Below are 13,611 nucleotides of genomic sequence, written 5' to 3'. Positions count from 1 at the left end.
CTTTTGTAGTAGAACTAGTAGTTGTGGAAACACAAAAAAGAGATAAAAATAATATAAAATTGTATTGTTACACCTTTGTTTTCAAAACAATGTGCTGAGTATATAAATACATCATTATCAGTTTTGCATTCTCGGGCACATTATGGTAGTCAAAATCACTAGAGCTAAAGGATTAAGTATAACAATATTCTCAAAATCTCATGGTGCTTTATATTTCAAACAAAAGTAAAGAGACACGAGGACACAATTTAACACAAGAAACTAAGTTGAGGTAAAAGTAGGCTTATAAAAAAATGTTTACAGAGAGAAAAATTGACTTTCAAGGTCTAATATTGTCAGAGAGATTATTGCACATATCCTTGGAGCAACAGAAAATGCAATCCCCAAGATCTTGAGCCTAGTTATTGAAGCTGAAAGAAGTAGAGTCTAAAGAACACAGATGGCATGTAGGTTTATAAAAGGATAACAGTTTACTGATGTATTTAGGAGTAAAAAATTTCAAGCCATTAATGAAGAACAATATTTTTTCCTGATGTCCACCACATGGAGACAGTATATGGAAGTTAAAAAAAGCAGAAAGGTGCTTATCCATTATAATATCTTAGTTTTCATCTGGGCTTCAGAGATCTGGGCAAGCTGTAACTTAAGAACATGTTTGCATACACTTAACAATGCCTGCATTACAGTAATCACGCCTGGAAAAGATAAATGCATGCAATAGCTCTTCTTTATCAGATTGGGAGAGATGTGAATGGATACTAGCAATTTCAAGAAGATGGGGCCTTTTCACATCATTACAACCACAAGCTTCAAATGCAATGAAACCAAGATTCTTGACATGTTGAGTCCTTGGAACAATTCCAGTACCATCAAAATCAGACTGAGGTTGACTCAGTTGTGGAGTCGATAAGGAGCATACAGTAACTGCAGTCTTGTCAGAATTCAGTTGTAAAACATTGATTTATGTCCTGTTTCTTGTGAACATAAATTTGTGTGTCATCAGCATAGAAAGGAAAATTGATACCATACCTAATAAGAATATAATCCAATGGTAATTTATACATATGAAAAAGAATCTGACCAAGAATAAGCCTGTGGCATGCCAAATGTGACACCAAGAAAAATGCCCTAGTTGTGTTTTTTTGTATTATAGGTAGCTTAGATTAAATTTCAAGGCTGCAGTGAGATCCAATAGGATAAGAAAAAAGTCAGCAGTCATAATGAATCATTTGTAAAACTAAGAAGAGCCTTTTCACTATTACATACTGTATCAATCTGAACCAAGATTGAAATCATTCATTCATTTTATACTCTGATAACCTTGTAACTGAAAGACAACATTCTGTTGCAAAACCATTTCCAGACATGGTAAATTAGGTATTGGCCAAATACAGTGTCTTGCAAACATCTTCAGACCCTTGACCAGTTCTCTCATTTTACTGAATTGCAAATCCTACATTGAAATTTAGTTCTCTGTGATATTTCTAAACACTGAAACTCGAATTATTTTAATGTGGCATTGTTTTGTTAGAAAATATTCTTAAGAAAAATAAAAAACTGAAATATGCTGTTTGCATATTCAATCCCTGTGTTGCAGAAGCTCTAAGTTTACACGGTGCAAAACGATTGCCCTAACGAGGACACAATTGGAATACTGGACAATAACACAATTGGCCTCTACTGTGAATCATTAAAGTAGCTGCCACATTTTCTTGATAAAAACCCCAGTGTTAAGTGGTCATTATTCAGGTTGTAAATCTGAAGGACAGCTGTGAAAATTAAGACTAAAGAATATTCCAAAAAAGTTAGAGATAAAATAAAACAGATACATAAATTAGGAAAATGGTACAAAACAATATCCACGTGTTTGGATGTCCCAATGGGCACTGTTGCTTCAATTAGCAGGAAGTGGAAGCTATATCAAACCATCCAGACGCTGCCTAGAAAAAGCCATCCCTCAAAACTCTCTGTGCGAACAAGGAGACTTGTGAGAGAAGCCACAGAGAGGCCAACAGTCACTTTGAAGGAGCTACAGAGTTCAGTAGCTGAGAGCGGAGTAAAGGTGCACCAGGCAACCATATCAGGAGCTCTGCACAACACTGGCCTGTGTGGGAGGATGGCACAAAAGAAGCCATTACTCAAAAAGAACCATGTGAAAGCATGTGTGGAGTTTGCCAAAAAGCATGATAGTGACCCAATTCCAATGTGGGAAAAGATTTTGTGGTCTGATGAAACCGAGATGGAGCTTTTTAGCCAAAATTCAAAGTGATATGTGTGGTACAAATCTAACACTGCCCACACTTAAAAAAACACCATACCTACAGTGAAGTATGGTGGTGGTAGCATCATGCTGTGGGGCTGCTTTTCATCAGCAGGGACTGGACATCTTGTTGAAATAGAAAGAAGAATGGATGGTGCAAAATACAGGGAAGTACTACAAGAGAACCTGTTTCAGTCTGCTAAAAAACTGAAGCTTGGGATAAAGTTCATCTTTCAGCAGGGAAATGATACCCAACACAAGGCCAAAGTAACACTGGAGTGGCTCAAGAACAAAAAGGTGAATGTCCTACAATGGCCCAGTCAAAGCCCTGATCTCAATCCAATTGAGAATCTGTGGCACTATTTGAAAATTGCTGTGCGCATGCATCATCCGACTAACCTGAACAGCGTGGAGCAAATCTGCCTGGAAGAAGGGGCTTAAATGGGCTTAATCACTCCTGAACAGTGTGCAAAGCTGGTGCATGCTTACCCCAAAAGACTTAAAGCCGTTATTGCTGCAAAAAGTAGCTCTGCAAAATATTAAAATGTGGGGATTGAATACTTATACAAACAGCAATTTCAGGTTTTTTTTAAAGAATATTTTCTAACATAAGACACATTCAAATAATTACATTACACACATTAAAATAATTTATTTTGTGTTTTGGTGCTCTGAAATAAAAATATCACAGAGAACAACATTTCAATCAAAGGATTTGTAATTCAGTAAAATGAGAGAATTGGTCAAGGGTCTGAATACATTTAGAAGGCACTGTAATTAGTGAGTAGTCAAGGTGAGTGAGTTTCTGTCTGGTCTAATACGTCACATTTAAGGGCTATGAGAACAACAACAGATCTTAATGATTAATTGATATGCCTGACAGTATGATGTGCAGCATACACCTGGATGGTGCGACGGCAGCCATAGTGCACCAGAACGCTCACCACACATCAGCTATAAGTGGGGAGGAGAACAGAGTAATGAAGCCAATTCATAGATGGGTATTATTTGCACGCCATGATTGGTAAGGTCCAATTGGAAATTTGGCCAGGACGCTAGGGTTACACCCCAATTCTTTTTGAGAAATCCCCTGGGATTTTTAATGACCACAGAGAGTCAGGACCTTGGTTTTACGTCTCATCCAAAGGACGGTGCCTTTTTACAGTATTGTCTCCGTCACTATACTGGGGCATTAAGACCCACATAGACCGCAGGGTGAGCGCCCCCTGCTGGCCCCACTAACACTTCTTCCAGCAGCAACCTTAGTTTTTCCCAGGAGGTCAATCTTCCATCCAGGTACTAACCAGGCTCACACCTGCTGAGCTTCAGTGGCTTGCCAGTTGTGAGTTGCAGAGTGATATGGATGCTGGATCTAAGAAGCAAGTGGTAGGTTCCACTGAATGATCATTTCAGATATCTGTTAAGGAAAAACTATATCTAAGTACATGCTCTAAACCTAAAGTATGCTTTGGATCATGTTAGAAGCTGAAATTTAAACACTTCTGTTTTTCAACTCACAGACTCACTAACTTTGTAGAAGTTTTTACTAGGTTAAAGAAAATATATCATTTAAATTTAGGAATCAAAACAATTACCTTTTTAGCATACACTAATATGTTGGTAGATAATCATTTCACTGATATGAGTCTTTGAAACGGTTGCTGTGAGTTTTTATGCTGAAAAGTTAAGCAGTTATTGTGAATTTGCAGCTTGCAAGCTTGTCCTAAGATACACGTCTTCATTAGTGTTGTGACAGTTTTCCCGAGATGGTCTAACAGCAGTTTTGTCTGTCCACAGGTGTATTCTTCTTCCTCTTCTGGGAGTGAAGGCTCCACAGCAGTCTGTCTTCATTCTTGTTGATTCCATTGATGAGGGATGCCACTTCGGAGAAGGGGAGCAGAGATCTTCAAGCCCTTCCCGTACTATTGCTGAGCTTTTAGCTAGCCACCACGAGTTCTTTCCTCCCTGGCTGTTACTGATATGCTCAGCTCGGAAGCAAAATAAAGCTGTCACTAAATTGTTTACAGGTAAGCTCTTTTATGGTTAGTGTTCTGCTTTTCTGAATGTTTTAGGGTAATGGACATTTAAAGAGAGACCTTTGTGACCTTCATACAATGTTATAAATAGTTCTTTTAAAAATGAAATCTAAGTTGTTTTTTTTGGTCTCCAAAGTGTGTATCTTAAGTGTTAGAAAACTTTTGTGAATCTAGGATTGTGATTTTTAAATGATTAAAATGGTGGAAGGGATGTGCTGTGCTGTCAAAAATGAATGCCCATCTAATAGGAGTAAGTGAACTGTTTAAAATACCAATATATTTGCAGAGAGTTTAAAGCGTTCAGTTAATGAAAAAAGCAAGCTTGTTTCACTTTCTGTTAGCACATGATACTACTATTAGTTTAATTAAGTCCTGCCTTGTTAAGGTCTCCTGACCTCTTAGATGCCATTAAAAGTGGATTTGCATTGCAGAATGCATTTATTAGCCTGCATTTATAGTAGTCACTGTATCCTTACTCTGTAACTAGAATATCCATGTTATAGAATAGAAATTCCATACACCCTGTTGTCTGTACTTCATCTTAAGTTCCAGTAGCTTCATTCCATTGTTTTTTAAACTTACTGTTGACTCAGGAATATCATGTTAGTTAATAATTATTCCTGCCTTCATTCAAACACAGTCCTGTTGAATGTCAGAATGTTGTTCCCTCAAACATTTAGATAAGGTATGCCATGTTACCCATGGTTATGTAAACCATGGGGAATGCACATTTTGCAGAGTTATGTGAAAACATGAAACCCGATTAGTCATTGCCATGGAGAATACTGATGTATTACAGTATCTATGAATTGTTATGTAATACAGACTCTCAGGTACTAAGGCGTTATCAGGTTGATAGAGGACCATCCCACACTAAAGTGATGAGAAAAGGTACTGTAATTATATTAGTCATGCAAAACATTGTAGAGCTCATCTCATGGTAGGAGTGTAGGAGTTCTGTTTAGCAATAATGTGGGTCTTTGTACTTTTACCTATTTTAACCCACTCTGCAGAGTTATGAGTTTCATTGATTGATTTTTTTTATAGGATATTATTTAATTCTATAGTTGAGTCAACACCTGTTATTCTGTTCAGTACAGTTTAGGATATCTGTATTTTTGTAAAAAAAAAGTGAAACTCTCATTTTGTACCCAAAAATATCAGTATCTGAAGCAGCCATTGTAATAACTGTTTCAAACAAGAGGAGGACACCCTTTTATAGCAACTTGTTTGGTGGTTGGTATATAATCTCAAATACTCCGGAACCTTCAACTGTACTGGAATTGGGCCACTTAGTGAAGGAGCTATGATGTCCAATATTTATCTTTGTTTTGTATGGATTAATAATCTGAATTATACATTACTGTATTCTTACATTCTAGGGTGGATGTAGTGATACTGGCATACTGGCCAGTATAGGGGAAAGGCATATTTTTACGTGCCAACTGAGTAAGATTTACTTAGTATAGGACAATATATGTATGTGTAGCTTACAGTAGCTGCAATGTACATACAAAACAGCATTTGTAATGAGTCAAACATTTGTTTTAATTCTACAGTTTTATGCAAGAAACAGTTAATTGTTTTCTGCTTTTTTATGGAGTCCATATGCAAGCTCAGAGCAATGACATTAACCACAAAGCTTGTGACAGTATTGAGCTTGTGGGAGCTTACAGTGAGGAAAGTTTGGGTGGTCCCTATGGATACTCTGGATCCATGAGTTGGAATATTTTTGTCATATGTTGGCACATGTGTTAGACTCTTTGCCAGAAAGTGCAGCAACAAATTGCATAGTTCTGTCTTAATACTTCATTGCCTCTCATAAATCTAACAGTGAAATTATGTCCTGAGAAAAACTGGCTTTCAGATCAAGGGACAGGGCATTAACTATCCTGTGTTACTCTGTATACTCTCTTGTATCTCAGGAAACTGATGTGTTAAATATATCCAGCCAAAAAGGGTACTATATACAATATTTTGTACATTTGGTATTGCAGGAATGATAGGGGTAACATTTTTTTGAAAACCTCTGATATCTGCAAAGCCATCAGGAAACTAAATGCAAGACTTTAATATTGTGCTTATGAGAATTCAGATTTTACACTCTAAAAGTCGGCTGTAGTTTAGCTTCTCATTATCCATCACAGAGAATATGTTATAATGAGTGAGAATACTGTAGGTACTAATAGATTTGTCTTGTTTCATTAGGTCTGTTTTGTAGTCTCTGTCTTAGGCTATTACCAACAGATTGGGATTTTCATTCTAGCCAGCACAATATTGTATAGGCTTTTTGGAGCTTTATTACAGCAGTGACAGAAAGAAATAAGACCAGATGACCAACACTGATAAAATGTCATTCCCTCATACCTTCCTCCAAATATTATATTCTATTTATAGGAGATCTTGCTATCGTGTATAAAATGTATTGCTCCTGAACCACTGATAAAGTACTCCATTTGTGATTCTTTTGGCATCTGGCTTGAATGAAGAAAATGTTTTATTGTCCTACCACAGTTTCCAGTAGCCATTAATTTTAGCTCAAATAAACAAAAAGAATGCTTTTTAGCTTTTTAAAAAAAATTTTTACTTGACTTTTAAATGCTTCAAACAATTCAGACTGGAAAGCTGGGCCTTGGTGATAGTTCTGAAGTAGATCTGTATTACTAAGAATAATCTACTGTTCTCTGATGTATTTATAAGCTTTAGGGTCTATCTCTCCAATTCTCCTAGCAATGTTTTACGTGAATCTTTATTTGATTAATAGTGTCAATTATTTTTAGCAAGCCACATGTGGAATTTTCGGATATTTGCTAATTTATTTTCAGAAGAACGGCACAGATCTGAATCTGAAAACTTTTTTTTCATGTTTTCTTTTGGTCTTTCAGAAGTGAATTGCTACAGTATGCCTCTAAGGCGACAATTTCTTTTGTTTTTTGATGGACACTCCCAGTCTCTTTGTTGTTCTGTTGTTCTGTTTCTGCTTGCCACCGAGCCTTTTGTCATACTGTCATGGAAATGTCAGGGAGTTAGGAACACAGATAAATGAATTGTCTGTCTGTCACTAATGGAAATTTAACATGCTATGACGTTTTGTCAGGGTCATAACTCCTCTGTCCATCATTCTTGTAAAGGATAACAAAATTTAAGTTATTAGTAATCCAAAGATGCAAAAGTGAAGTTGGAAATAAAGGTTTTTTTTTGTCAGACAAGCAGCATGCAGTGCTGAACAACAGGAAGCCTGTACTGCCAGTCTGCATTATTGTTAGTTATTTCCTTTGTTTAGTTATCCTGATTATCAGCCTTACAACAAGATGATGCCACAGGATAATGTTCTTTTGAAAGACAATATTCTGTGCTCTGCAATGGACTGTGGTCCTTTCCAGTATTCTAGGGTAGCCGATTGTTTAGCTGAACGTTAGTGTTAAGGTACCCTGTTTGAGATTCCATTGGCATCTGGTTTGAGGGAGAAATTTTCTTTTTGTATTTTACAATTTTATATAGTCACATTTAAAACTGAATCCAAAAATTTAATTAAAAAACTAACATGTCCAGTGTATTTTGATTAAATCCTTTGTATTTGACTTATGTTGGGCATGTTAATTTCTTTATATTTTAGGCTGGTAAAACAATTTTGGTATTGTATAGAAGAATGCTCAGTATATGCCTTGTCCGTTCTGACACAACATGGATTCTCAGCCACCTCCCCTTATTTTGTAAACAAGAAATGTAAAGTGTGAAAGCTTAACCCTAACATTTGTGGAGTGGACAAGATCATTTTGGTGTGCAGAATATTATAATCTCTGATTTCAATTTTTGGTTGAATTAATAATTTGTCATTCAAAGTCCTTTTATGGAACTGTTTTTTTCTGGAAAAGGTATTGAGGTCTTGCAGTGAAGTAAACTTTCCATAAACTACATTTCCACATGGTTAAGGCTATAAAAATAAACTCTGTTGTATATAAGGATGTTAAAGTAAGTTAAGTACAGTGGTAGATTGTATATTAATGAGGTTAAAGACGTTTATTTTGGCTCTTTTCACGAGTCTACCCTCTGCGTTACCTGCTGTGTACATAAAACGGAATCGCTGTATTTTTTTTAACTTTGGCAAGGAGGTACACTAGTAAACGGGCATTTGCTTAAAGAAAATTAAACAACATTCGACTGCAATATTCCAAAATGTAGGTTGAAGATTCTCAAAAGCAAAAGGTGAAAAACAGTTCAACATTACAGTGCTTTCCTTTTTCTCATGGAAGTGCATGAAGAACAGACCAGAAAGCAGTTTTTTACATAAAGCTTTTTTACATAAGCTATTCAGTCATGCTGTTGAAGTTGACTCCCTGGCTTCTTTCAGAAAGCTGTTGGATAAGATCCTTAGATCACTTAAACACTAACAGCCAAATTAACTGGATGGTTCTCTCATTTGTAACTTATATGTTGTCATGTTCCTAATAAGTGCAGTGTGTGGTTTGAACAGAGTTGTGTCTCTGTGATATATTTGTAGTATTGTTTGTTAGCAATCAGCTATCAGTGGGAATGTGAAATAGTAAGCACCTGCTTGGCAAGTACAGTTAATTTTGTTTAGAAACAGTGCCAATTTGTGCAGGAAACAGGCCTCTAGCAAAAAAAAAGCTAAAGATCGACTTATAAAACAATTGAATCATTATTTCTGCATGTCTTTTAATTCTCAGTCTTCACATGGATATTCTGTTTTCTATGGAGCCCTGTGAGTGATCCATCTAGAGTTGGAAAAAATCTATTCTTCTCTCCTCACCATCTTAAATTGTTACTTTTTCTGTATAACTCTATATTAAACCAGTAGAACAAGTATCGAATGGCTGTCTTTTCTGTTAACATTGATTTAGTGTATTTATTTTGATATTTTAATGTAACATTTAACATGATCAGCCAATTAATTTGCTTGGCTGATAAAGTTTAAACCTCTGTTATTACAAAATTTGATTCCTTGAAATTAGCATTTGTATAATACCCACTCAAAATTATGTATGGCTTGGAAAACAGATCGGAGTTAGAGAACTGATAAGGAAATGTATTCCTGCAAGTGTGGGATGAGTCATTTCTGTCAAAGCTTTGACACTAATGACAAGGTGTAGGTGGATTTGAAAAGTCTTGCACTTTTCAAAATATACCACATCTGCTCCATCAAAATCAGTGTATAGACATAGTCTTTGTGTATGAATACTGTCATAGACTTTACTGTTTTTTTTAATAATTGATAAAAATTAGGAGGAGCTGATGCCTAGAACTGATGTCTGTGGTACTCCAGTAATGGCTCACAAAGAAACTGCTAATAAATATCCTGTTTTCTGCTCCTGAACCAACTGTTTGAGCACGCACACACATTGCTTTCAATTCCTACAGTTCTAAGTTTGAGGATCAGTCTTATCATATTTGACTTTATCAAAGCTTAGCTACAGAGTTTGATTAATTCAGCTTATATTAATATTTCAGCTCACTATTCAGCAAGATTAATATAAAAGAAAAATAACTTGTGCACTGTTGAATATACTCCATAACTACATTGAAACCTTATATGGAAGTTTCAATGTTTCGTTCCATCAGGTATTTATAAACTATGACGATAACTTGTAAGTGATCTGTTATTATTTTTTCAGCTCTTCTGCTATCTTGCTTAATTTGTGCTTATAATTCAGTGTACTCTCTGTGCTTTACCTTAGCTTTCATATTCTCTATTTTATGTATTTATCTTAATCCTCTCTCTTCAGACTTATTTTTTAATATCGTGAACCATTGCTTTATACTCTTATCTAGTTTTGAAATATAAATCCAAAGTGGTTGCATTTTGGTCACGATTTGCCAGTTCTTCTTTATGCTGCCTTTCTCACTCTATCTTGATCATTTGAAAAGATAAAATCAACAATATTACTCCATGCTTATATTTATGTACTGTGTAATTAAATGCATCTCATCTTTGACTTTTTTTTTTGCTTAAAACAATTGTATAAAATATGAAATACATATACCGGAAGTGAAATGTTCCATAAGTCACTGTCCTTTGGTTTATACATTAAACTGAGGTCCTGACTATTTTGGTCATAAAGATTCCATGCCAGTGTTAGAAAGAATGGGGGTTTAAACCTCGGTGTCCTGGCTAAATTCAGCAGTCTGCCTACCAAAACAAAAATTCAATTGGTGAAGTAATTTCTCACTCTTCCACCTGAACTACTGTGTAGTAAGGCTGCTGGCTCAAAATGGCTGCCACTCATCACTCAGGTGGGCACTGAACTTAGGTGGTGGAAGATGTAAAAGTACTTTATTGTCCAATGGGATGAAACGCGCTATGTAAATTCAATAATTTATAGTAATAGCAAATTGCTCCAAACTCTTTTCAGCATTCAGCAACGCATTCAGAAATTTGAACATGCAGTATGCCTGTGGGCGCTTGCAATGGGCTGGCATCCCTATCATGAAGACCTAGCTTGTTGGTCCCACCTTGTGTTCTCTGCCTTCTGGTTTTGGCTTTGACTAACTGACCCTCTAAGGTTTGATGGTTACTGAAAGTGCATGAAGGGGTATATTTACATATGAGCTGAAATTCCAATTCTAGCAGATGAAGCAGCACAAGAAAAGATTTATCATATGGTTACTTTTATTACATTTTATTAAAAATCGGCAGAGCTTTGAATTAACACAATCCACAGGAATTAAATAAATTATCTAGGTAACAGAGCAGTTTACATTGTGTATATTCCATTTATTTCCAAAATGTAAAACATTTCTTTGGATTTGTTTTTTAATGTGAAGCTCAATATGATTGCTCTCCTTTAGGAACTGGGAGTATAATTATATGCATTGATTGATTTGGAATTCGAACATTTAAAGCCAACATTTGATGCCTAATTTTCAGAGATATCCTGGTGAGTGAGGTCTGTCTCGCCCATGCAGTATTCATTGCTGAATACATTTGTTGTTCTTGAATTGGCATATGTTATAAATCACCTTTGTTTAACTGCACTTCAGTCTGCTGACACACCTATAGAAGAGGCCTGTAGCTATCAATACAAACTATAATTACCTTTAATTTTTATGTTGACATAAGCACTTTTGCCTTTAGTATGCTGCTGTGATAAAGCAAATCACAACTTTTAATTAAAATAGCACTGTCTGTTGTTTCTCCTAGGTGTGTTGCTACAAACTTTTTTTTATCATTCGACCTTGTAATGAAGTCTTGGCATTTGTCTCCGTATTCATATTTTGTGTATCTGCTGTGTAATTGCAATTTTGGCATTTTTTATGGTAAACCTTTAAGTGGACATAAACTGCCAAATCCAGTTGAAGATTATGAATAGATGCTTTTGTCTTGCCAAGTCATTCTAAGCAGTCTTTTTCTCTGTTTTCACATTCTCTGTAGCTCCTGTATGCCAACACGAATGAGGCTTTTTACTTCTTGTCAGCAGGTGATCAGCTTAATTTTAGATTGTGAATCAGAAATGAATATAACAGTTGTCTCCTTGCCCGTAACTGAAATGCTTGCCCCCTGCTGAAAGTTACATGACCCCTTGATCGTAGGTGACTAAAGTTCCTTGAAAAGTAGGTTGTTGGTGTAACATTCCTGACTGTTTCATCCTCTGTTCTTGTGGCAAATGGAAGGATTTTTCTTAGTTTGAAGGGTCTGACTTATTGCCATTACAGACCATTTTCAGATGGTTCAGAGGGTTTATTTCTACTGTTACCTGTGGGGTTTCTCCTAATGGATGGTGATAATGAGTGATTAATGTCCATTCATCCCCATACAAACATTGAACTACTTATGGATAAGAAAGGTGCTGTTGTAAAGTCTGGTGACATGAAATCCAGAAACTCATGTTGCACACGAGTTTTATTATTAGAAATTAATAAGAATATTATTATATAAATAATTAGAAATTATTAGCTCTTAATGAAGTTCTCTGCCTTGTACAAATTGTAGGTGCAGGTGCAAGATGCAGACCAGTTTTGACAATCTTGTCACTTACATATCTGTTGTCCAAACATAGTTTTAAATTTGTTAAAACTTGTTTTGTCTGCATGTTTTTTGTGCATTTACAACTTCAAGTTTTTGAAGTTTTAGTATTTGGAAACTTGTTGTTTTTTTATAGTAAACCAATAACATGAAATAATAAAATGTAAAATTTGTCTGCCCAAACTCCAGTTCTTACTTGTTTTTTTTAAATCAGGTAATTTTAAAAAATGTCCATGTTTAGTGTTAGAAATAGACGTATCTAGTAGTCTATTTTTTGTGCTGAGAGGGCAGTTTATTATTTTAATATTTAATAATAATAAACTTTATTTTATATAGCGCCTTTAAAGGTGGCTTCTTAAAGTGCTTTACAGGATGACAACAACAATAAATAAGAATAAGAATGGAAACAGTTAAGTAAAGGCTTTTCTGAAGAAGAGGGTTTTGAGTCTGGATTTGAAGAAGTTTAGAGAAGGTGACTCTCTGATATCCTTGGGGAGAGAGTTCCAGAGCTTGGGGGCATAACAGGAGAAGGCCCTGTCACCCATACAATGTAGACGGGCTTGGGGGACAGTAAGGAGAGCAGAATTAGAAGAGCGAAGGTTGTGAGGTGGGGAGTAGGGAGATAATAGTTCAGACAGGTACTGAGGTGCCAAGCCATGCAGAGCCTTATAGGTGAGCATAAGGATTTTAAAGTCTACACGGAATTTGACTGGAAGCCAGTGCAAGTACTCCAGCATAGGAGTAATGTGAACACTTGCACTAGACCTGGTCAGGATTCTGGCTGCTGAGTTTTGGACATACTGCAGTTTGTTCAGAGTAGATTTAGATACCCCAGCGAGTAGAGCATTACAGTAGTCAATTCGAGAGAACACAAATGTGTTGATCAGCTTTTCAGCCACAGTTAGTGATAGCATAGGGCGTAGTCTAGCGATATTTCTGAGGTGAAAAACAGATGTTTTGACAGTATGCTGCACATGTGGGTTGAATGTTAAGCCAAAATCAAATATAACCCCAAGGTTTTTCAATTTTGATTGAAGCTCAAGTACAGAACCATCTACAGATAGGGTTACAGGACTGGCTTTATGAAGTTGATGGGGGGTGCCAATAAGCATGACTTCAGTCTTGTCGCAGTTATTTATCCTGTAGAAAATGAATCATTTTCATATGTTTAGGTTTGCTTGCTGCTGTACAGTGATAGAGCAGGCCAGAATTTTTTTCTGTTAAATACTGTAATTTGCCATGCACAGTCCTCCCTAAAGAGCTTGGTAATTACAGGTCAGGTCTTTTTTTGAGTACAGCACCTTGCAGTTGAACTACAGAATTCAGACTTTTTT

The 13,611-nt window shown here is 36.0% G+C and overlaps 1 protein-coding gene across 1 annotated transcript in view; it reads left to right on the top strand.

The window, feature by feature from the left end:
- ankrd50 (ankyrin repeat domain 50) overlaps nt 1-13,611 on the top strand; it is a 44,007-nt gene that overhangs the window by 14,431 nt on the left and 15,965 nt on the right. Inside the window, exon 3 of the mRNA XM_088923961.1 lies at nt 4,058-4,287. Coding sequence (XP_088780087.1) covers nt 4,058-4,287 — 230 coding nt within the window. The remainder of the gene's footprint in view (nt 1-4,057; nt 4,288-13,611) is intronic.

Source organism: Atractosteus spatula, chromosome 1 (genome assembly GCF_055471065.1).
Source record: "Atractosteus spatula isolate fAtrSpa1 chromosome 1, fAtrSpa1.hap1, whole genome shotgun sequence".
Lineage (NCBI taxonomy): Eukaryota > Metazoa > Chordata > Actinopteri > Semionotiformes > Lepisosteidae > Atractosteus > Atractosteus spatula.
The sequence above is the reverse complement of the archived record's forward strand: the minus strand, read 5'-3'. Positions and strand labels throughout refer to the sequence as shown.